This window comes from Myotis nattereri (assembly GCF_964212035.1).
Source record: "Myotis nattereri genome assembly, chromosome: X".
NCBI classification, from domain to species: Eukaryota; Metazoa; Chordata; class Mammalia; order Chiroptera; family Vespertilionidae; genus Myotis; species Myotis nattereri.
Window position 1 is genome coordinate 108,792,040 of NC_138078.1, and position 23,583 is coordinate 108,815,622.

At 39.2% G+C, this 23,583-nt stretch overlaps 1 protein-coding gene and 1 pseudogene across 2 annotated transcripts in view; both read left to right on the forward strand.

Moving 5' to 3' along the window:
* Positions 1 to 23,583, forward strand: part of WDR44 (WD repeat domain 44) — a 103,989-nt gene that overhangs the window by 26,905 nt on the left and 53,501 nt on the right. The window contains exons 2-3 of the mRNA XM_081081524.1: positions 7,664 to 7,697; positions 15,331 to 15,396. Coding sequence (XP_080937650.1) covers positions 7,664 to 7,697; positions 15,331 to 15,396 — 100 coding nt within the window. The remainder of the gene's footprint in view (positions 1 to 7,663; positions 7,698 to 15,330; positions 15,397 to 23,583) is intronic.
* Positions 1,347 to 2,086, forward strand: LOC308511483 (large ribosomal subunit protein uL30-like; annotated as a pseudogene). The gene has a single exon. The product of its transcript is annotated as a large ribosomal subunit protein uL30-like (transcript).

Consider the following 23,583-nt stretch of genomic DNA (forward strand, 5'->3'; position numbering starts at 1 on the left):
TAGGCTACAAGCCTATGCAGCATGTCATTGTACAAAACAACGTGAGACTCAAACAGAAGATAAAATGAAGCAATCAAGAGATGCGGTAATAAACACAAGATGTAAGAGGCTGATGCCAGCATAATAAGGCATACTGTTTTGCAGCAAACGGTTTTTTGCAAGTAGAAAGAGTACACTCTAAAACAATGATAAAATTATAGTATAGTAACTAACATAAATCAGTAATGTAGTCATTCTCATTATCAAGGATTATGTACTGTACATAATTGTATCTGCTCTGCTTTTATATGACTGGCAGTGTAGTAGGTTTGTTTACACTAGCATCACCACAAATGTGAGTAATGCACTGTGCTAGGTAGGTCTTTATGATAGGAAATTTTCAGCTCTGTTATAATCTTACTAGTGGCCGGTGCATGAAATTTGTGCCTGGGGGAGGAGGGCGGATCCCCTCAGCCCAGCCTGCACCCTCTCCAATCCGGACCCCTCGGGGAATCGGGCCTAAACCGGCATTTGGACATCCCTCTCACAATCCAGGACCACTGGCTCCTAACTGCTCACCTGCCTGCCTGCCTGATCGCCCCTAACTGGACTCCCTGCCAGCCTGATCACCCCTTACTATCACTGCCTGCCAACCTGATTGCCCCTAACAGCCCCCCTTGCCGGCCTGGTTGCCCCCAACTGCCCCCCTACCAGCCTGGTTGCCCCTCACTGTCCCCCCTGCCAGCATAGTCGCCCCCAACTGCCCCCTGACAGCCTGGTCGCCCGCAACTGCCCTCCTCTGCCAGCCTGGTTGCCCCTAACTGCCCCCCTGCCAACCTGGTTGCCCCCATGTGCCCCCCCCCACCAGCCTGGTCACCCCTCACTGCCCCCCCCCTGCTGGCCTGGTCACCCCACACAGCCTGCTGTTTGGTTGCCCCTCACTGCCCCCCCCCCTTCAGCCTGGTCTCCCCACACAGCCTGCTCTTCAGTCATTTGGTCATCCCTCATTAACCCCCCTGCAGCCTTGTCGCCCCACTTAGCCAGTTCGGTCATCCATTCAGTTGTTTCGGATGTGACAGCCCCTGGCTCTTTATATCTATAGATGGGACCATCATCCTATATTAAGAACATTGATGGAAACATAGTTATGCAGTATATAAATGTAGTTTTCTTTAGGCAGCAGTCTGAATAATGTTATTATCACTACTTTGAAGTTAGAAACTGAGTTACAAAGAGGAGTTGAATGATTGTGTAGGGATACTTAAGAGCTATGGCAGCTCAACTTATTTGGCAGCTACTTCTTTGGTAATAATGATCCTCTGATACAATTGGAAATAAATAATCACTTAAGCTGTTTTCTGGCTGGAGCCATGGAGGGTGCAGAAGAGAAGAAAGTTCCTGCTGTGCCAGAAACCCTCAAGAAAAAGTGAATGAATTTCACAGAGCTGAAGATCAAGCACCTGAGAAAGAAGTTTGCCCAAAAGATGCTTTAAAAGGCAAGAAGGAAGCTCATCTATGAAAAAGCTAAGCACTCTCACAAGGAATACAAGCAGATGTACAGAAAGGAGATTTGAATGGCTCGGGTGACAAGAGAAGCTGGCAACTTCTTTGTACCTGCTGAACCCAAATTAGCATTTGTCATCAGGATTAGAAGTATCAATGGTGTGAGCCCAAAGATCTGGAAGATGCTGCAGCTTCTTTGCCTTCTCCAGATCTTCAGAGGCACCTTTGTTAAGCTCAACAAGGCTTCAGTTAACAAGCTGAGGATGTGGAGGCACACATTGCATGGGGTTACCCAAACCTGAAGTCAGTAAATGAATTGATCTACAAGTGTGGTTATGGCAAAGTCAACAAAAAACAAATTGCCCTGACAGATAACTCTGATTGCTCAATCTCTTGGTAAATATGGAATCATCTGCATGGGAGATCTGATTCATGAGATCTATACTGTTGGAAAGCGCTTCAAAGAAGTAAACAACTTCCTGTGGCCCTTCAAGTTGTCTTCTCCACGAGGTAGGATGAAGAAAAAGACCACCCGTTTTCTAGAAGGTGGAGATGCTGGTAACAGGGGGACCAGATCAATAGGCTTATTAGAAGAATGAACTAAGGTATCTACCATGGTTATTTTTGTAATCTGGTCAGTTAATAAACTGAGTCCTTTAAAATTGGGGAAAAAAAGAAGTAATCACTTAAACCATCCTCTGAAAAATAAAAAAAAAGTGCCATAAAGTCCACAATAAAATAATGTACAAAATTTCTCATGGGGAAACCCTCACTCAGAATCTCTGAATTCTTTACCATGCAATTCCATTTTTATTTTTGTTTTCTTAAAAAGGAAATATATTTATTTCTTTATTTTAAAATATTTTATTGACTTTATCGGGGTTACATTGGTTAATTAAATAGGTTTCAAGTATACACTTCTATAGTACATTATCTATATGTTCTATTGTGTGTTCACCACCCACAGTCTAGTCTCCTTCGCAATTCCATTTTTAAAAACCTGGTTTCCTAGCTCAGTGCAGATCAGAAGCAAAAATTAGAAATGGAGGGGCGTGTAAAGCTTAAAAGTGGGCGCATGGCCAGTTGTAAGAAGTGAGCACAAATAGAGGAAGAAGATGCAAAACACAGACATTCCAAGCTTAGTAGCCTAGGGTCCTGTAGTGTGAAGACAATTAAGTCCTCTACACCTTAGGGTCCCTGGAGGTCATTAGAATATTAAAATATAGTGTTATATTTGAGCATGATAACTACTCTGGGTCAATAAGAAAGGGGCAATTGTATATCCTTTGTTTAAGAAAGTAATTTCAAGGAAAAAATTACTGAACAGCAAGGCTTAGCTGTTATTGAAATTTGGAATTTAAAATACTTTAAGAAGTTTGGCACTCAAAGAGAAGTTTCATTTCTGGAAATTTTATTTATGGAACATTTTAGTGTCCTATTCCCTAGTAGTGCCAAATCAATTAGGCATTAATTGTAGTTGTTAAAGGCAGATCAAGATTCAGAGCCTTTGACTTAATTAGTTTAGTCCAACCCAAGCAGCACTAATTGCCTTTACTTTAGTGCTCATTCATAGCAGCACTTAGAATATTTTTATAACCACCATCTTTTAATACCTAGAAAGGAAGCAATATTGCAAGGTATTTGAGAGAGTGGGCCCTAGAGTCAGGCTGCCTAAGGTCAAATTCTGGTCCTAATATTTACTAGCAGTACAATTTAAATTACTTAATCTGACCTATGCCTCGGTTTTTCATTGTGTAAAATAGTGAAGGCAATATAACTATCTCATAGGAAAGTTATGAGGACTAAAGCTAAAGCAAGTCAAGTCTTAGCATAGTTTTTCAAACCTTGCTTTATACAAGGGCCCTATTAGGAATGCTTTCTGTGGGAATACTAAATAACGATTTACTGTTTCTTACTGTGAAGTGAATTGTTCTTTTCTCATCTTTGCACATGATACAAATCATTTTAGCCAACCTTCAATGTTATAAACATGCTTTTACTTTTTACTAGATGCTAATGCTCTATAGATGGATCAAAAATACCTCATAACAGAATTCTGCTCTTACAGACTACCGTGTTAGAGACAATTTTAGGCTTATTTAGACTGGAAAAAGTATAATAGTCTGAAGTGTTTTACCTACCTAACAAGTGCTTAATCATTCAGTAACATTTGAAATATATTTTGAACATGAGTGTCTTTTGTAATTAGTTTTTTGTTTAATGACCTCATCAAATGCAAGCAGGATCCCATATTAATCATCAGCTCAATATAATCTGTTTTGTTTGTTTGGTTTTTGTGTTTTGTTTTGTTTTTCACTTTCTCTGTTAAGTGGGCTGGAGCTTGACAGGCTTTCGGGTATCTTTTCTGTGTTCCAGAAATTGACCTCAGGCTCCCCACTACTGACAGACTGCCAAAGTGCCTTGGAGAAACTTAGTGAAGTTCATCATTTGATTTTCAATGGAGCAATTCAAAGCTGCTGAAGAAACTACTATTATGTGTGCCCCATGTATTCTCTCAACCCTTGTAGTATTCCTGTGAAGTAGGTGGTTTTACTCCCTTTTACAGAGGAGGAGACTGAGGCCTGGAGAAATTAATTTGGTCAAGATCTCACATAGGGTAAATGGTAGAAACAATATTCAACAGGTTCATCTGCTCAAAAATCCATACTCTTTTCACTATGTCCCCTTGTCTCTCAAAAGGAAGTACAGTGGAACCTCGGTTCTCAAACTTAATTCATTCTGGAAGGCTGTTCAAGAACCAAATCATTATTTACCATTAGAAGTAATCTGAATTGAATTAATCCGTTCTAGACCCCCCCCCCAAATGATTCCTTGTTTTAGCCTTTTAAAAAATATTTAATTTATTTCAGAGAGGAAGTGAGAGGGAGAAAGAGATAGAAACATCAATGATGAGAGAGAATCATTGATCATCTGCCTCCTGCACACCCCCTCCTGGGGCTCAAGCCCATAACCCAGGCATGTGCCCTTGACCAGAATCGAACCCAGGACCCTTCGGTCCATAAGCCAACACTCTATCCACTGAGCCAATCCAGCGAGGGCTAGCCTTTCTTATATACAGTACATGTCTAATAGACTGTTTAATCTATAAATAAACACTTTAAAAACAAAAAGGACATGAAATGTAAATGAAAATTCAATAAAAAATGTACAGTAAAAAATTAAAATTTCATAATAAGCAGCAACAGAAGCATAAAAACACGAAAATATTCACAGCATACTTTCCTGGGATGTTAACAGCGTGAGATTTAGTGGTAAACTGACTCAGACTCTCCTTTGTCGCCCAAGAGACATGGGAATGCTCATACAAGTATCAGCATAAAAGGGTTGTCAGGTTGAGAGGCGAATTGTTCGAGATGGGGGATGTTTGAGAACTGAGGTTTGACTGTAATAAATTACTCTTTGTAGTTTGTACACTGCCATATGTAAAGCCCCACCAGAAGCAATCTAGAATATTTCTATGTGTGTCAACAATTGGCCCATAACTTAAATCCTATGAATCAACAGCCAGAAAGTGCTCTTTATGGAACCAGTTACATACAGAAGATAAATGTGGCTCCCTATTCTGTTTATTTGTTTTTGTTTCTTTAGACAGGCATCTAAAAATCTGGTCAGATTTTTCAAAATAAGGGATATGGATAAGGCAGAATTTTTTTCTTCCCTTCTCTACTTCACATGGGGCTTAAGTTTTTAAAAATCTTAGCAGGTGATTTTTTTCCCCCTGATTGGCATTTAGAATATGTGCCACATGGAAATGTGAGCCCCCTTCAAGATTTCTGTTTTTCTTATTTTTGTGGTTTTCATTGTACTTGTATTATTGTAGCTATCTTTTGTGTGGATTTTTTTAAAAATCTGAGTACTTGGTCCTAATCATCTGGATAAACATGATTTTGTTACATAGTAGTATAGGTTTTCCAGAGAAGCCAAATAACTAGGGATATAATAATTATCATTTCTGGAAATTGTCCTTTGTTGATATTAAATTATATTGTCCAGGCACAGCAATTAAATGGGCAGGCACCATTTTATACAGCTACCCTTGTAAAACAAGCCTTAAACCCCCCTAAACTAGAATTGTGTCTTATTCACTTTCATATCTCCAGTCCCTGGTACACAATAGGTATTCCATAAATGTTCGTTGAATATAGGGGTTGATTTTCTGTTAAATGGCAAAAGTAATTTTTATCACACTTATGTTTTGATTAAAGGTCAAGGATTCCTCTGCTAAACATGGATTACTCAGTGTGGCATGTGAAGAGCATGGTAGTAGGACTCAATGCTTTTCTTTGTTCTGCCCCTAAATATGTGACTTTGGGGCTAGTCACTTAATCTCTTAGCACCTCAGTTTTTAACTGTAAGCAGAAGCTGTATGGTTAGATGATCTTGAAGGTGCCATTCAACATAAAGTTGTATCATTTGTGATCATTGCATTTTAACAAAAGAAAATTAGGAATGGCATAGTAATATTACTCATTTAAAAGTGTTCCTTATTGCATAACCCTAAAATATACTAAATAGCTATAAGGGTATGCTTTGTAGTGGATATCAAACTGTTTCTATTTGAAGAAAAATGTGGCAGGGGTGTGTGGAAATTTACTTTTAAAAATTTTTATTCCTGGAATAGTCTGTTTAAGAATAGAGTATTGATACAGTAGTAAAATGAGCTGGGAACAAAACTGGTCTACTCTCTTCAGAAGCACTGTACAGGTCTAATGTGTAAAATAACTTCATACACACTACAAGTCAAGACAACAATGAGATATACTTTTGTCTATCAAATTTGTGAAATTTTAAAAAACTCATTTTTAGCAGGGATACTAAGAAACATGCACTCAGAAACGTAGGAGTGTAAATTGGTACAACTGTTCAGAGGGTAATCTGAAAGTCTCAAAATGCTGAACCTTTGGCCTGCAGTTCTACCTCAAGTGTAGTTTATCTTAAAGAAATTTATCATGGAAGAGTACAAAATTTTGTTAACAGAAATGCTTATTATTGTCATACTAGAGGCCCGATGCATGAAATTTGTGCAAGAGTAGGCCTTCCTTCCCCCGGCTGCTGGCACCGGCTTCCCTCTGGCACCCGGGACCCGGACTTCCCTCCAGCCCCAACTTAGTCCAGAAGGACATCCAGAATGAACTCTGGTCTAATTAGCATAGTACTCTTTTATTATCAGAGATATACTGTGGAGCGAAAGTAGGTTTACAATTGTGCGTACATGAAACAGAGTTTATTCTTGCATTAGTATTTATTAATTACTAGAGGCCCAGTGCACGAAATTTGTGCACGGAGCAGGGGGAGTCCCTCAGCCCAGCCTGCACCCTCTCGCAATCCAGGACCCTTCTGGGGATGTCCAACTGCCGGTTTAGGTCCAATCCCCCGGCAGTTGGACATTCCCCTCACAATCTGGGACTGCTGGCTCCTAACCACTCACCTGCCTGCCTACCTGATTGCCCCTAACCACACTACCTGCCTACCTGACCACCCCTAACCCCTCTGCCTGCCTGCCTGATTGCCCCTAACTTCTCACCTGCCTGCCTAATCACCCCTAACTGCCTCTGTCTGGCTGCCTGATTGCCCCTAACCATTCTGCCTGCCTGCCTGATGCCCCTAACTGCTCACCTGCCTGCCTCATCGCCCATAACCACTCTGCCTGCTTGATCACCCCTAACTGCTTGGGTGCCTGCCTCATCGCCCCTAACCACTCTACCTGCTTGCCTGATCGCCCCTAACCACTTTGCCTGCCTGATCACCCCTAACTGCTCGCCTGCCTGATCGCCCCTAACTGCCTCTGCCTTGGCCCCCGCTGCCGCGGCAACATCTAGAAGGACATCCGGAAGATCGTTTGCCTCTCTGGTCTAATTAGCATATTATGCTTTTATTATTATAGATTGTATTATTTTCCATATGAACAACTGTAAACCTACATTTGCCCCCGCCCTGTATATATCTGGGAAGACAAAAAAATACATCTCTATGTGGTAAGATTATGGGTCAGTTTAATTTTCTTCTCTTTATGTGTTTACTACATTTTCTATATGCACAGGGACTTTTTTCAGTCACAGAATAAATACATGTTTTTTAAAATGTAGACTTTTTTGTGTAGAGAAGTATTTTCCTTCTCACCTGCACTATTCAATGCCACCTTGCTTTTATTTCTGAACAGGTCTTCAGAAAAGGTTGGAATTTCAACATTAGAGGTAAGTTGTGCTTTCTGAAAGTTATGTTTCTACAAATAATGTACACTTTCCATTCATTTTTCTCTTTTATGTAATTCTTCATTTTCTTGCTTTTGCTTTCTGTTTATATTTTTTGCTAAGTAATATTGTATTTGTGATTAGATAGTAAAATAATTATATATTGTACTATATGGAAGGACTATAATTTTTTTTAGAGTTCTAATTTTATTTGGTTTATACTTATTAGAATAAAACACTATAAAATACTTGTATTTATGTGTGTGTGTGTGTGTTTTAACTGCAAAAGTAATACTTGCATGGCAGAAATGTGGAGTAACCAAAACACTTGTATACTTCTTATGGGCACCTATATTATCATCATTACCATACATAAAAATCAATCCCAGCCTTATATATAAGCAAAAAGTTTGGTATAAAGACATTATATCACTTAGAGTCATTTTAAGTACAGGAATATCACCAAATAGATATTCTTTGATTTTGATATTTTATATCAAATGGGATATATACTGTATGTGTTTGTTTGTATATGTTTGTGTGTGTTGTGTATGTCTAGACATAAGTATCTATAATCTCAGACATGCTTTATTTTTTCCACTTCCAGTATCCCTACCTTCTTTTCTTCTTTTTATACACATTGGATATTGGTCTCTTTGATAAATTGTGGTATATTTATATAGAATATTCTATAGCAATGGATATGAATTAGTTATATACAATAACATGGATGAATTTCAGTACCATAGTGTTAAGTGGGCGGTGGGGTGGAAACAATTCACAGAAAAATATATGCAGTAAGAGTCCATTTATATTCAGTTTAAAAGCATGCAAAATTAAATAATATATTATTTAGAATTGCAAGCATAATCAAACTATAAAGAATAGCAGGAGAATGATAAACACAAAGTTTAGGATATTGGTCATCTCTAAGAGGCAACAAATGTAATGGAAATGAAAAAGGATATACAAGAGACTTGAAAACTAATAGTAACAATGTTCTTTTTCTTAAATTGAGTTCTTAAGAAAGGTTATATCATAATTCTTTATTCCTTATATTTTATAAAAATCCTTTTATATTCTATTTAATAAAAATAATAAAGTAGTATACAGACATGGTTAAAATTTGCTTGGTGCAAAAGTAGATAATTGAAAATATAACTCCCCTCCCATCACTCATGTTCTCAATCCCCATATCCAGAGATCATTGCTCTTTATTATGCTTACCAGAGGCCTGATGCACAAATTTTGTGCAAGGGGCTAGGCCCTCACAGCCCCAGCTTTGTCTGGAAGGCTGTCCAGTCTAATTAGCATATTATGCTTTTATTATTATAGTTAGGTTTTAAAAGCCACTTAGCTCCGAGATATTTTTAGGTGAAATAGGTTTTGGGAATTTACTTTATCTCAGTAATTATAGATTGTCCTTAACTTCAGTAAAATTAGATAGACAATGTACATATTTAGTAGCTAAATATGAAGTTGGATATTGTTATTTTTTACTTTTCATTTTGAAATAATTGTAGAGTTGCAGGAAACTGCAAAGACAGTACAGAGAAAATCCTGTGTATGCTTAACCCATTTCCCCAGTGCTTATATTTTATTTAGAGCTCTATATCAAAGCCAGAATTGGACAGTGTGAGTATGTAGTTCTATGTCAGTTTATTACATGTGTATATGTGTGTAACCGCCACCATACTTCAGATGTAGATCAGCTTCATCACCACAAAGATCTCCCTGTGCTATCCCTTTATAAAGTCACACCTGTCACCTCCCCCACATCATCCATGACACTAGGCAGCCACTAATCTGTTTTCCATCTCTATAATTTTGTCATTTGAGAATGTCCTGTAAATGGAATCATATAGTGTGTGACTTTTTAAAATATATGTCTATGTTTGTATTGATTTTTTTTTGAGAGGGGAAGCGGGGGGAGAGAGAGAAACATTGATAAGAGAAACATCATCAATCACCTGCTTCCTGCATGCCCCCCCCATCCAGGATCAAGCCTGCAACCCAGACATGTGCCCTAACTGGGAATCAAACCAGTAACTTCCTGGTTCCTGGGTTAATGCTCAACCACTGACTGATCCACATGGCCCGGCATGTGTGACCTTTTGAGATTGGCTGAAAGGATTGAGATCTATCCAAGTTGTTGCATGTATCAATGGTTTGTTCTCTTTTACTGTAAAGTAGTATTCTATGGCATGGATGTACTCAAGACTATTGAGTACATATTATGTATACATGGCATATTGATTGATAGCTTAAGCCAGTGATGGCGAACCTATGACAGGCGTGTGAGAGGTGACACGCGAACTCATTTTTTTGGTTGATTTTTCTTTGTTAAATGGCATTTAAATATATAAAATAAATATCAAAAATATAAGTCTTTGTTTTACTATGGTTGCAAATATCAAAAAATTTCTGTATGTGACATGGCACCAGAGTTAAGTTAGGGTTTTTCAAAATGCTAACACGCCGAGCTCAAAAGGTTCGCCATCACTGGCTTAAGCAAACCAAGAAAAATTTGATTAGTATCGATATTTTATTATTTTATAATCTTACAGAAGAACATGTATGTGAAGAGATGACATATGAAGTATTGATGTTTGTAAAATAGAATAGACCCAAAGTGCTACATGGAGTTTGGAGGAGGAAGGGAGAGACAGAGTGACCGTGACAGCACTGTTACCTGGAATAGCAGAGAAGAGTTTTAGGAAGGAGGTAAAACTTGTGCTGGGCTTTGAAAATTGAGAGAGATTTGCATAGATGATAGAGAAAATTTGAGAAAGCGTTGTATGTTAGCCAATAGTATGAACTAATGAATGTGCAAAGACAGAATTTGCTGGGAGCATTAAAAGACTGTTTGACCCATGTAAATATTTCAGTTATAGAATGCTGAAAAAGAAAATTGGGGCCATACTTAATGAGCCTTAAATGTGATCTTTCAAAAGACATTTAAGACATCAATGTTTACATGTAAAACAGTTGTGCTCTCCAAGGTTTTCTTGTTTGTTATTTTGTTTCTTTGTTTTGTTGTTGTTAATCCTCACCCAAGGATATGTTTCTATTGATTTTTAGAGAGATTAGAAGGGAGGTGGGAGGAGAGAGACATCCATCGATTGGTTGCCTCTCGCACCCACCCTGACCAGGACCTGGGGGTTGAACCCACAACTCAGGTAGGTGCCTTTGACTTGGAATCGAACCCACAAGCCTGCGGTGCATGGGCAGATGCCCTAACCACTGAACACACCAGCCAGGGCTCGCCAGTGTTTTTTGCTGAGGAATTAACAAAAGATTCATGGTAGAAGGGTGGAAGAATGTTTGGAGGAAAGAGACTAAATGCAGAGAGAGAGTTGTTAAGAGGCAGTTAGAATGTCAACACATAAGAGCAACAAAGAGACAGTGTTGATAGTATTGGATGGATGACTATGACAGCTATTTAAGAATTGTTTCCTGTTTGTTTGTTTTAGTGTAGATCACTTTTGTACAAACCATTTGTGAAACTGAGTTAGTCTTTCATTGGATATGCTTGTTAAAATTTAAAAGCTCAAGTGTTATAACTCAATAATGTAAGGAGCATACAAGCAGAGCTCTGATATCCCACACAAAGAGAGGTGGTGTGAACTGCTAGCAATTGAATGATCTACCACACTTTTTAAAGGAAGTGTGTTTCTGAGGTTGTGATAGATAGGGGTTAGAGAAATGGCTTGATGGTGGGAAGGTGGGATTTAGTAGATACTGTGCTTCAGTAATGGGGCAGTCCAAATCCAGAAGGGGTAATATATGAAGACTGTCTCAAGTCTAGCGAAGTTGGTATTAGTTGTCTGCAAGCATATGCTTGGCTTCCATTGCTTTATCCCCAAAGCCTGATTGAGGTGCTAGGGAAAGGACCTGGATCTTAGCACTGGGAGAGAATTATATATGAAATACAGTGGGGCCTTGACTTACGAGTTTAATTCTCTCCGTGACAAAGCTCGTAACTCAAATTACTCGTATGTCAAATCAGGTGTGAACGAGTGAGACACGTGATGCTGGGCTGATGTTGTGGTGTTCACTGTGACGTTCGCTGCGCCAACTAGTGCTGGGGTATCTGAAGCTGGCTCGTAACCCAAATTTTAGCTCGCAACTCAAAGCAAAAAATTGGCCGAGAGACGGCTCGTATCTTGAAAAACTCGTTAGTCGGGACACTCGTAAGTCAAGGTCCCACTGTGTATGTTAGATATATATGGATCTATGCATATCTATATAGATACTAGAGGCCCGCTGCACAACATTCGTGTACTGGGGGCAGGGGGGCCTCAGCCCGGCCTGTGCCCTCTCTCAGTCCAGGACCCCTTGGGGGATGTCCGACTGCCGGCTTAGGCCCACTCCCCTAAGCCGGCAGTCGGACATCCCCCAAGGGGTCCTTTGTGCTGCTGCAGAGGCGGGAGAGGCTCCCACCACTGCCAATTAGCTCACCAGCCAGAAGCCAGGCTCCCTGTTCCTTAGCTCTGCCGCCACTGCCACTGTGCTCGCCAGCTGTGAGCCCTGCTTCTGGCTGAGCAGCGCTCCCCCTGTGGGAGCACACTGAACACCAGGGGGCAGCTCCTGCCTTGAGCGTCTGCCCCCTGGTGGTCAGTGCTCATCATAGCAATCAGTCATTCTGTAGTTTGGTCTATTTGCATATTAGCCTCTTATTATATAGGATAGCTATACTAAATGTAGATATACTAAATGAGGTTTTACTAAGAAATCTTTCAATTTTACTTCTCTAGAGATTGTATCTTCTGGTAGGTGCCATATCACTCCTTTAAACTTATAAACTTATGACTTAATAGCAGTTTAACTTATAGGAGTTGATAGCTTTCAAAAGTTCAAAGTCCAGAAGAGTTTTATTAAAGCCAAATAAAACAGAAGTCTAATCACTGCTTGGCAGTCTTGGTCAGTGTAACAACAGTAATCTGTGATCTTTATAATTAATTCAAACAAATTAAAATTAGGTACAAGAGTTCTTAGTGTGTAATTTTGCTTAGGTTAATTTAGGGAAACTATCCATGGATATAGGTTGTACAATGCCTCTGATTTTCTTACTCATGAACAGTTATTGGAGGAGAATTGGATACTTATACTTAATTTGTAATGCAGTTGAAGGTGTTTCTCTAACATGCATTAACTGTGCTTTTGTTTCTTTTTTCCAAGTTTTATTGTGATATAACTGACACACATCACTGTATAAGTTTAAATAGTACAGCATGATGGTTTGATTTACATATATTAGGAAATGATTATCACAATAGGTTTAGCTAACATCTATCTTCTCACATAGATACAATAAAAAGAAAGAAAAAATGGGGGAAAATTTCCTTGTAATGAGAACTCTTTACTCACAACAACTTTCCTGTATATTAAACTGTAGTGTTAGCTATAGCCATTGTGTTGTACGTTACATCCCTAGTACCTATTTATCTTCTAGCTCAGTGATTGTCAACCTTGGCTGCACATTAGAATCACCTGGGAATCTTTTTAAAATCCTGATTTCTGGGCCTCATCTCCGGAAATTCTGTTTCTTTGTTACTAATGTTGTGGCCCCACCTCATAACAAAGAAACAGAATTTCCGGAGGATGAGGCCCAGAAATCAGAATTTTAAAAAGATTCCCAGGTGATTCTAATATGCAGCCAAGGTTGAGAACCACTGTTCTAACTAGAAGTTTGTACCTTTTGACCACCTTTTTCCAGTTAACTCTTCCCCCACCTTTAATTGCTTTTGATTATAGGTGTTTGTAATAAGTTTAATGCCAGTATTTGATTAAAGGATATATAAACTTAAGATATGTGTATTAATTGAAGAAAAGTCAGAACATGCATTATTCAACATTCATTCAACAAGTGATTACTTTTGCCAGGCATTGTTTTAGGGTGCTGGTTAAGTAGTGGTAGACAGAACAAACAAGGAGCTGACATTCTAGTGGGGTAGGGAAGAGAAAAAAATAAGTAAACAAGGTAGTTTCAGATGATGATAGTTCAAAGAAGAAAAAGAAAATAGGATAATGTGATTGAAAGTTGAGGGGGTGAGGCTATTTTAGGGTAGTAAGGGAAGTCTGTTCTGATGTAATAACACTGGAGCTATGACTCTAAGGATGGTAGAGAGCCATCAAGTGTAATCGTGGGGTATTGGTGGGAGAGGGAGGGTGAAAATGTAGAAGATGTCAAAGATGAAGGCAGGGGCAATATCATGTTAGGCCCTCTTGGGCTGTGGTAGACTTTGAATTTTATCTAACACTTAAAATTAGTAGAATCTAATAATCTCTGGAGTAACTATATCATGGAGCCTATTGTGATAACATCTGGATACTTTGTAGAAGTGCTACCTTAATACTTACATACATTCTTGTGTGTCTTAAGTCACTTATCTGACAAAAAAAAATGCCTTCTTTAACAAGTCTGTGGTGTGCACCAAGAATTATGAAGAGGTTTTTTTTTTCCTCTCAGTATTAGTAGTAGTGTTCAAATTGCTGTATTCTATAAATGTAAAGATAACTTAAGATGGAAAAAAATATGGTGTTATGTTTTACAAATGCATGATCTTATTTCACCAAAAATTTTTCCTAGAAAAATGCAGTATCTACTTCTACCTTCTCTAACCTCCCAAATATATATATATATGTACGTATGTGTATATGAATGTATACGTAGATATATATGTATTTTTGGTGGGTTTAATTTTGTTCACCTATTGTTCTAGGACTTCATTTAATTTCTGGTTAAGTTTTGCTTCCTTTTTTTCTAAAGAATATAGAGTTTTTAAGAAAACAATTGTCTGAATGTGCTTTTCTGCATTATATACTTTTATATTTATGCATATTTATGCAGCAATACTTTGTTATTTTTGCTTAAATCCTTAATCTTTTTAGGCTATAAAGGTACTTAGTAGTTCTTATCTTCCTGTATAGCAGGGATGGGGAACCTATTTTCTTCCAAGGGCCATTTGGATATTTATAACATCATTTGCAGGCCATACAAAATTATCAACTTAAAAGTTAGCCTACTGTATTTGGTCAGACATTTAATTAACTCACCCCCAATGGCTTGGCAGGGCCAGACCAAATGATTTTGCCAGCCTTATATGGTATGCAGGCCGGACGTTTCCCATCCCTGCTGCACAGTTTATTAAGGTTAAAAAGGCACTTTTAAAGGAAAATATTCTATTGCAGTCGAAAAATTAAAATTGCTGATTGATAACCTTCTTATACAAACCATATTGTCCCGGTTGGCATAAAACCTCTGGGCATCTATCAGTATACAAACATTTGAGCCCTTTATGGGCCTTTTATTTATTTGTTTTTTAAATATACTTTTATTGATTTTAGAGAAGAAGGGAGAGGGAGAAGGAAAAAGAGGTAGAAACATCAATGATTGGCTGCCTCCTGCAAGCCTCCTACTGGGAAATCAAGTCCATAACCCAGGCATGTGCCCTGACCAGGAATCGAACCCTGATCTCCTGATTCATAGGTCGATGATCATCCACTGAGCCACACCAGCTGGGCTGGGTGTTTGATTTATTAATGCTGTATTTTCTAATTTGTACCCATTTTAAACAGAGTTTTAAAGAAAGGATGTTATCATTTGGTCTCTGTTTCTCTTGTTTTAAAATAGGAAACAGAGAACACTGCACACAAAGTTGGAAATGAGTTCCCTGTACAAGAATTGAAACAAGATGTGGTAAGATATTATGTCAATATTAGTTTAGTAGTTGTTTACGTGGTGTATTTATTGATTTTATTTTTTTTAATATATTTTTTTTATTTCAGAGATAAAGGGAAAGGAAGAGAGAGATAGAAACATCAATGATGAGAATAATTGATCTGCTGCCTCCTGTACACCCCCTACTGGGGATGGAGCCCACAACTCAAGCAGTGCCCTGACCAGGAATCTAACCATACCTCCTGATTCATAGGTTGATGCTCAACCACTGAGCCACAACAGCCAGACTATTTTATTTTTATTTTTTTACATGGTATATTTAAAATAGAAAATTTTCTATATTAAGTATAGTATAGTGGTCTGTACATGGTGGATGTTCAGAAATGTTCCTTGAATCTATTGAATTTGTGATTGAAGATCATCAGGCTTTTTAGAAGTCATTTCATAATTGGTAATTTATTCTTGAAACCATATTTGTGTTACTAAATTTATTGGAATGACATGGTTAATAAGATATATAAATTTCAAGTGTATAATTCTATAATACACTGTGTTCATCACCCAAAGTTTAGCCTCCTTCAATCACCATATATTTGACTCCCTTTACCTTCTTCAACCTCCCCCCAGCCTCCTTCCCCTCTGTTTTGAAACAGTACTTAGAAAAATATTTTATAATGTGTCTTTATTTTTATGCTTGCATTTTTATTAAAATGAGTTATAACTACTCTTTGGGTAACTACCAAGTGTTAAAGGTATTAAAAACTAAGTGTAGCAAATTTTGATGTCTTTAGAAGTTGGAAGTTATAAGAAGTCATTACTCATAGTGCCTTTGATACATTATAAAGAATTGATCCTATGAAGCTTCAGAATTTGGTTTATTAGATGAGACTGAGCACAAAATAAAAAGCTTGACAGTGGGGTAGTTCACAGTATCAGGATAAAGTCCAAGGAGAAAGGATGGTGTGTGTTCATTCATATATGTTGAGTGTTTTCTGCACCCTAGGCACTGTTCTAGCCAGTAGGTTTCCAGAAACCAATAAGATGACACATTCTCTACCCTATAGTTTTTCAGCAATGACATTATTGACATTTGGGGCTGGCTGATTCTTTTGTAGAAGGAAGGGGAGACTGTTCTGTGCATTGTAGGATATTTAGCAGCCTCCCTGGCTCCCACCATTATATACCAGTAGATTCCCCCACCCCATCATGACAACCAAAAATATCTCCGGACATCACCAAATGTCTAGGGAGGGTGTCAAGCAAACTCACCCCCAATGGAGATCCATTGTTCTACCTTTATGGAATTTAAAAATCTAATGGACTGCATATTTAAATATTGATCATACTATTTCTTTTAAAAGGACTTTTTTTTCTTTTGGGGAGAAATTGTGGTACTATGTATCAACATAAAAAATGAATGGTGCCACCCCCCTGGCCAGGTGGTTCAGTGGTTGGAGCATCGTCCTGTACACCAAAAGTTTGCGGTTTAATTTGGGCATATACCTAGATTGTGAGTTTGCTTCCCAATTGGGGCACATACAGGAGGCAACCTATCAATGTTTCTCTCTCACGTTGTTGTTTCTCTCTCCATTCCTCCCTCTCTCTCAAATCAATAATAACATATCCTCGAGTGGTACCTTTTTTTTAAAATCTGAAATTATTCACTGTAACAAACAGCAATCTTGATTTTCAGCATTTCCTTCTGGTTCTCACCTATTTGCATATTCTTTTTCCTAATTGTAGTATAGATAGAATTTTGTGTTCTACCTTCGTCTTTCACCATTTTTTAGATTTTCATCATATTTCAATACTCAGTTTTCATTTGACATATTATCAGTTTCCATCAGGCCAATGTCTTTCACATGTGTCTAGCCTGTTTTTATTGTTGAAAGCTTGAAATGTTTCTACTTTTTCCACTAGAGCTTTTCTTTCCCCCTTTTAATAATTTTTTTCTTGCCTGGCCAGTGTGGCACAGTGGTTGGGTGTTGACCCACGAACCAGGAGATCACCTTTAAAAGAGAATTTTTTTCTTAGGGTAAATTACAGATGGGTAACTATAGTTAGTATAAGAAAAATTGTGATTTTTTAAGTAGATTATAGAAGCTGAAAAAGTGAGTAAACACCATGGGGCAGAGAGTGAGGCTTAAGACTAGGTATCACTTTTAAGTTCCAGCTTTTTCAGTTGAATTAAGTATCATACATTAATAATAAAGGCTGTGGGATATACCCTAGATCAGTGATGGCGAACCTTTTGAGCTCAGCGTGTCAACATTTTGAAAAACCCTAACTTAAATCTGGTGCCGTGTCACATATAGAAATTTTTTGATATTTGCAAGCATAGTAAAACAAAGACTTATATTTTTGATATTTATTTTATATATTTAAATGCCATTTAACAAAGAAAAATCAACCAAAAAAATGAGTTCGCGTGTCAACTCTGACACGCGTGTCATAGGTTCGCTGTCACTGCCCTAGACCAGAACACAATCCATGCTCTCAGTAGCTTACATTTTAGTAGAGGAAACTGAATAAACACAAAACTGAATGTAATATAATAAGTGTTCAAGTAAACTTAGAAACTATTATAAGAACACAAAAGGAGACTGCTTTGGGATAGGAATGAGGAAGACTTAAGGGAGGAAGTAGCATCTGAGCTGGGTTCTTTTTTTCTTTATTGATTAAGGTATTACATGTGCCCTTATGCCCCCTTTTGCTCCCCCACCCCTCCACCCGCTAATGCCCTCACACCCCTGGTGATTGTGTCCATGTGTTATGCTTATATGCATGCATACAAGTCCTTCGGTTGATCTCTCCCTCCCCTACCTTCCCTCCCTCCCCTACCTTCCCTACCTTCCCTCTGAGGTTTGACGATCTGATCGATGCTTCTCTGCCTCTGGATCTGTTTTTGTTCATCAGTTTATGTTGTTCATTATATTCCACAAATGAGTGAGATCATGTGATATTTATCTTTCTCTGACTGACTTATTTCACTTAGCATAATGCTCTCCAGCTCCATCCTATTGCAAATGGTAGGAGTCCCTTCCTTTTTACAGCAGCATTGTATTCCATTGTGTAGATATACCACAGTTTTTTAATCCACTCATCTGCTGATGGGCACTTAGGCTGCTTCCAAATCTTAGCTATTGTAAATTGTGCTGCTATGAACATAGGAGTGCATATATCCTTTCTGATTGGTGTTTCTAGTGTCTTGGGATGTATTCCTAGAAGTAAAATCACTGGGTCAAATGGGAGCTCCATTTTTAGTTTTTTGAGGAAACTCCATACTGTTCTCCACAGTAGCTGCACCAGTCTGCATTCCCACCAGCAGTGCATGAGGGTTCCTTTTTGTCCACATCCTCTCCAGCACTTGTCATTTGTTGATTTGTTGATGATAGTCATTCTGACAGGTGTGAGATGGTACCTCATTTTCGGGGTTTTTTTTGTTTCTTTCTTTTTTAAAAAAAATATATTTTATTGATTTTTTACAGAGAGGAAGGAAGAGGTATAGAGAGTTAGAAACATCGATGAGAGAGAAACACTGATCAGCCACCCCCCGCACATCCCCCACTGGGGATGTGCCTGCAACCAAGGTACATGCCCTTGACCGGAATCGAACCTGGGACCCTTGAGTCTGAAGGCTGACGCTCTATCCACTGACCCAAACCGGTTAGGGCTTGTTTCTTTTTTAAATTTTTTATTGATTAAGTTATTACATATGTGTCTTTATCCCACATTACCCCCCATCTTCCCCACTCATGCCCTCACCCCCCTGTTGTCTGTGTCCATTGGTTAGGCCTATATGCTTGCATATAAGTCCTTTGGTTGATCTCTCCCCCTTACCCTCATCCTCCCCTACCTTCCCTCTAAGTTTTGAGCATCTGATCTATGCTTCTGTGTCTCTGGATCTGTTTTTGTTCATCAGTTTATGTTGTTTATTATATTCCATAAATGAGTGAGATCATGTGATATTTATCTTTCTCTGACTGGCTTATTTCACTTAGCATAATGCTTTCCAGTTCCATCCATGCTGTTGCAAATGGTGAGAATTCCTTCTTTTTTACCGCAGCATAGTATTCCATTGTATAGATGTACCACAGTTTTTTAATCCACTCATCTGCTGATGGACACTTAGGCTGTTTCATTGTCGTTTTGATTTGTATCTCTCGGGTTGATTAGTGACTTTGAGCATGTTTTCATATGTCTCTTGGCCTTCCTTATGTCCTCTTTTGAAAAGTATCTATTTAGGTCCATTGCCCATTTTTTAATTGGGTTGTTTATCTTCCTTTTGTTAAGCTGTATGAGTTCCCTGTAAATATTGGAGATTAAACCCTTATCGGAGATAACACTGGCAAATATGTTGATGAATGGGTAAGATTTGGGCAGGCAGAGATAGGAGAGGAAAGGAATAACCAAAGAAAGGCACAGAGAAGATGAATGTGCAAAATGTTTGAGGACAAGTCTGGAGACCACAGTTAAGGCCAGATTATGGGAATGCCTTATGTCATACTGAAACATCTGGGTTTTATTTTATAATTACTGGGAAAGCAATTAGTTCTTTGAAGCAGAGAGGTAATGTGAAGAAGCAGTTGCTTTAGCATCATGATCTCCATCTTAGTTTTGATTCTCACCATTCTCTTACTCTTTTCCTGTTTGCTACCTTCTAAAACACAGAGGAAAAATACAAGGTTGACACTATAAAATGGTATTATGGGGGCATATGGAGAGTTAGAAAGCATGGGCCTTGCTTCCCAAAAACTAATTATCCAGTGTGGAGTAAGTATTTGTACAGAGCTAGCCCATATACTACCTTGTATTTATATTATAGCTCATACTGTAATAAACAGAATGATGGGAGTTCAGAGAAGGGAGAGATTGTTCTCAGATAACAGATTAGGAATGTCTTATGATTTTCAACCTCATTTGGACCCCTCTAATAGCATGGGTCTTTCCATTATGCATAGTGATTATTTCAAATATTTACATTCACCTCATTCTCACTGTGCCCAGTAATATCCCACTCACTTTCAGCAGATGACCTTGTTTCTTACTGCATGTAGACTTTAGAGCAGGGGTCCTCAAACTACAGCCTGCGGGCCACATGCAAATACAAATATTGTATTTGTTCCCGTTTTGTTTTTTTACTTCAAAATAAGATATGTGCAGTGTGCATAGGAATTTGTTCATAGTTTTTTTTTTAAACTATAGTCCAGCCCTCCAACGGTCTGAGGGACAGTGAACTGGCCCCCTGTTTAAAAAGTTTGAGGACCCCTACTTTAGAGACTAAGAAACCTGAATTCACTCCTTTTCATCATCCCATACTTCCCTTACCTGTCAGCTTGTTTTCATCTTTAACCTCTTTTTCATGTCATTGTTGAGAATTTAGTTTATTTTCCTGTCCATAGTAGTATGATATAAAGAATCGTGGATTTTTTGTGAAAAACCTGGATTTCAGTTTTGACTTTGTAGCTTACTAGCTGTAGAACCTTGAGCAAAATTCTTTTTTTTAAATATATATTTTATTGATTTTTTACATGGAGGAAGGGAGAATAGAGAGTTAGCAACATCAATCAGCTGCCTCCTGCACACCTCCTACTGGGGATGTGCCCGCAACCAAGGTACATGCCCTTGACTGGAATCGAACCTGGGACTTTTCAGTCCGCAGGCTGACGCTCTATCTACTGAGCCAAACCATCCAGGGCCTTAATGTCTTTACCTCAGATACCTGCTTTTGTAGAATGGAGATACTATGCCTCACAAAGCTTATTTGATGATTAAATAGAGAATGTGTGTGCTAGATCTAATGCACAGTAGACCTTCTTTCTTTTCTTCTCCAGAACTTTGTTTCCATTCTTTCCCTTGGATCCTTCCCGACAGTTTATAAAAATGCTGGATCACTTTCTTGCATCCTCTTCCATTTATAGCCAAGTTTTTGAAACTGTAGCCTATGCAGGCCTGTCTCTATGTCTTCATTTCTTATTCATTCTTAAACCCACAGGAATCCAGATTCTGTTAAGATTGAGTCACTCAGTGCTCAGTAACCACCTAATTGTCAAATTAGGTGGACTCTAGTTAATAGTTCTCTGGTAAAAGTGATTGATGTCTAGTATTAAACATTTGAAGGTTGAGAAAAAAAGGGAGATGCTGAGAAACCAGGAATATTGTTCAATAGCAATAGCATACAGTTCAGGTTAGCATGTTCCATGTTCTGTTAGCTTTCTGGAGCCGAGGAATTGAGAAAGCCAAAGCCATCCATGATTGGGCATAGTGGATAGATAAGTGGGCTGGGAGATTTAATGTCAATAATTACAGGACTGGGTAGAAAATATATTTTCTTCCAAATGTTAGTAGAATGCATAGAAAGGCTATCTGTACTTTTTAGCTATAGAAAAATGCCGGGGTCCAACCCCAGCAGGTCCAGGGGTTCCCAAAGGCATAGATGGAGTCGGTGAAGAAGGAATGACACGGAGACAGTGTTCAGTTGATCAGCAGCCTAGCCAGGATCTCCAGCCAAGTTCTGGTCTGGATCTCCAGCGAAGTTCTGGTTAGGCTCTCCAGCCAGGTTCAGTCACCAGGTTCTAGTCAGGTCCTCTTGCCATGTTCTATCCAGGTTCTGTAGCCAGGTTCAGTCTCTAGGTTCTTCAGCCAGATTCTCTCGCTAGGTTCTGTCTCTAGGTTCTGTGGCCAGTTTCTGTCCAGGATCTTTTGCCATGTTCTCTCCAGCGAAGTTCTTCTGTCTCTAGGTTCTGTGTAGGTTCTGTCTTCTTGGTTCTGTCTTCTAAGTTCTGTGTTCTAAGTTCTGTGTTGTTACATCTGTATTTATACCAGTTGATTCCAATCCTATCAATCTCTATTCCAAAGGTTAGGGCGTTTCTTATCTCCATTCCAGGGAGTAAAGATTATGTAGCTTAAGCATGATTGTTCGTAGTTAAAGTGATTAATTACCCACCTGGCACTTAGTGAAGAGGTTTTATTCCCTCCCTAACTTCAGGGGAAAATCCCTACCTGGGGAAGCAACCTTTCTCAGAGACCTTAGTTAAAACACATAGTGCCAAGAAGGTGAGAAAACATATTAAGAACAGTATGCCATATATGCCGGGTCCCTTGAAACAGCAAGCATGGACCGGCTCCCGGCAAATTCCCCCTTTTTTATTTTTTTAAAAGCGGGCATTAAAAAGAAAAACCCAAAATGCTCTCTTGTATCCATTTTAAGAGTAGGATTGGCGCTTTCCGCTATTACCTGAGTCCTGATCTATCACCCCAGGGAGAGCTTGCCAATCCTGCACTTTCCCAGGGTGGAAAGGATGCAGTGGGGTTAAGGATAAGGCTCCTTGGGCCTACCTCCTCCCATGCCTTTACATTTACTTTTCCTTCCTCAATAAAGCATGGACATACTTCTTGTATAAAACGTTCTGTCTGACTGGGAGTAACCTTAATTCCTCTGCTAGCAAGCATATGTGTTAAAAGATCAATACAGAGTCTTATTTCTTTAGACTCAGTATGGCACATCTTCTTAATCTAAAGATCAATACAGAGTCTTCTTTCTTTGGACTCAGTATGGCACATCTTCTCAATCTAAGTTCTGTTCTATCCACCTTCTTACCCTACTTATCCTCTATAGGGGGGTCTGTAGCACCCTGGTGGAGTCCTATCCGTCCCGAGTGTGGGGGTTCTCAATGAGGAGGGGGGCTTACCTAGGGGAATCCTGTTTCAGGAGTTCCCAAAGGTGTGGACGGAGTCGGCGACGACTATCCACCCTCTTCCTACGGTGGAGTCCTATCCGTCCCGAGTGCGGGGCGCTTGCCTAGGGGAATGGGGGGCTTACCTAAGGGTCCCTGTTCGGGCGCCAGATGCTGGGGTCCTGCCCCAGCAGGTCCAGGGTTTCCCAAAGGCGTAGACGGAGTCGGTGAAGAAGGAATGACACGGAGACAGCGTTCAGTTGATCAGCGGCCTAGCAAGGATCTCTAACCAGGATCTCCAGCCAAGTTCTGGTCTGGATCTCCAGCGAAGTTCTGTGTCCATGTTCTCTTGCTAGGTTCTCCAGCCAGGTTCTCCAGCCAAGTTCTGGTCTGGATCTCCAGAGAGGTTCTGCTCTGGATCTCCAGCGAAGTTCTGGTTAGGATCTCCAGCCAGGTTCTGTGTCCATGTTCTCTTGCTAGGTTCTCCAGGTTCTCCAGCCAGGCTCTGTAGCCATGTTCCCTCGCTAGG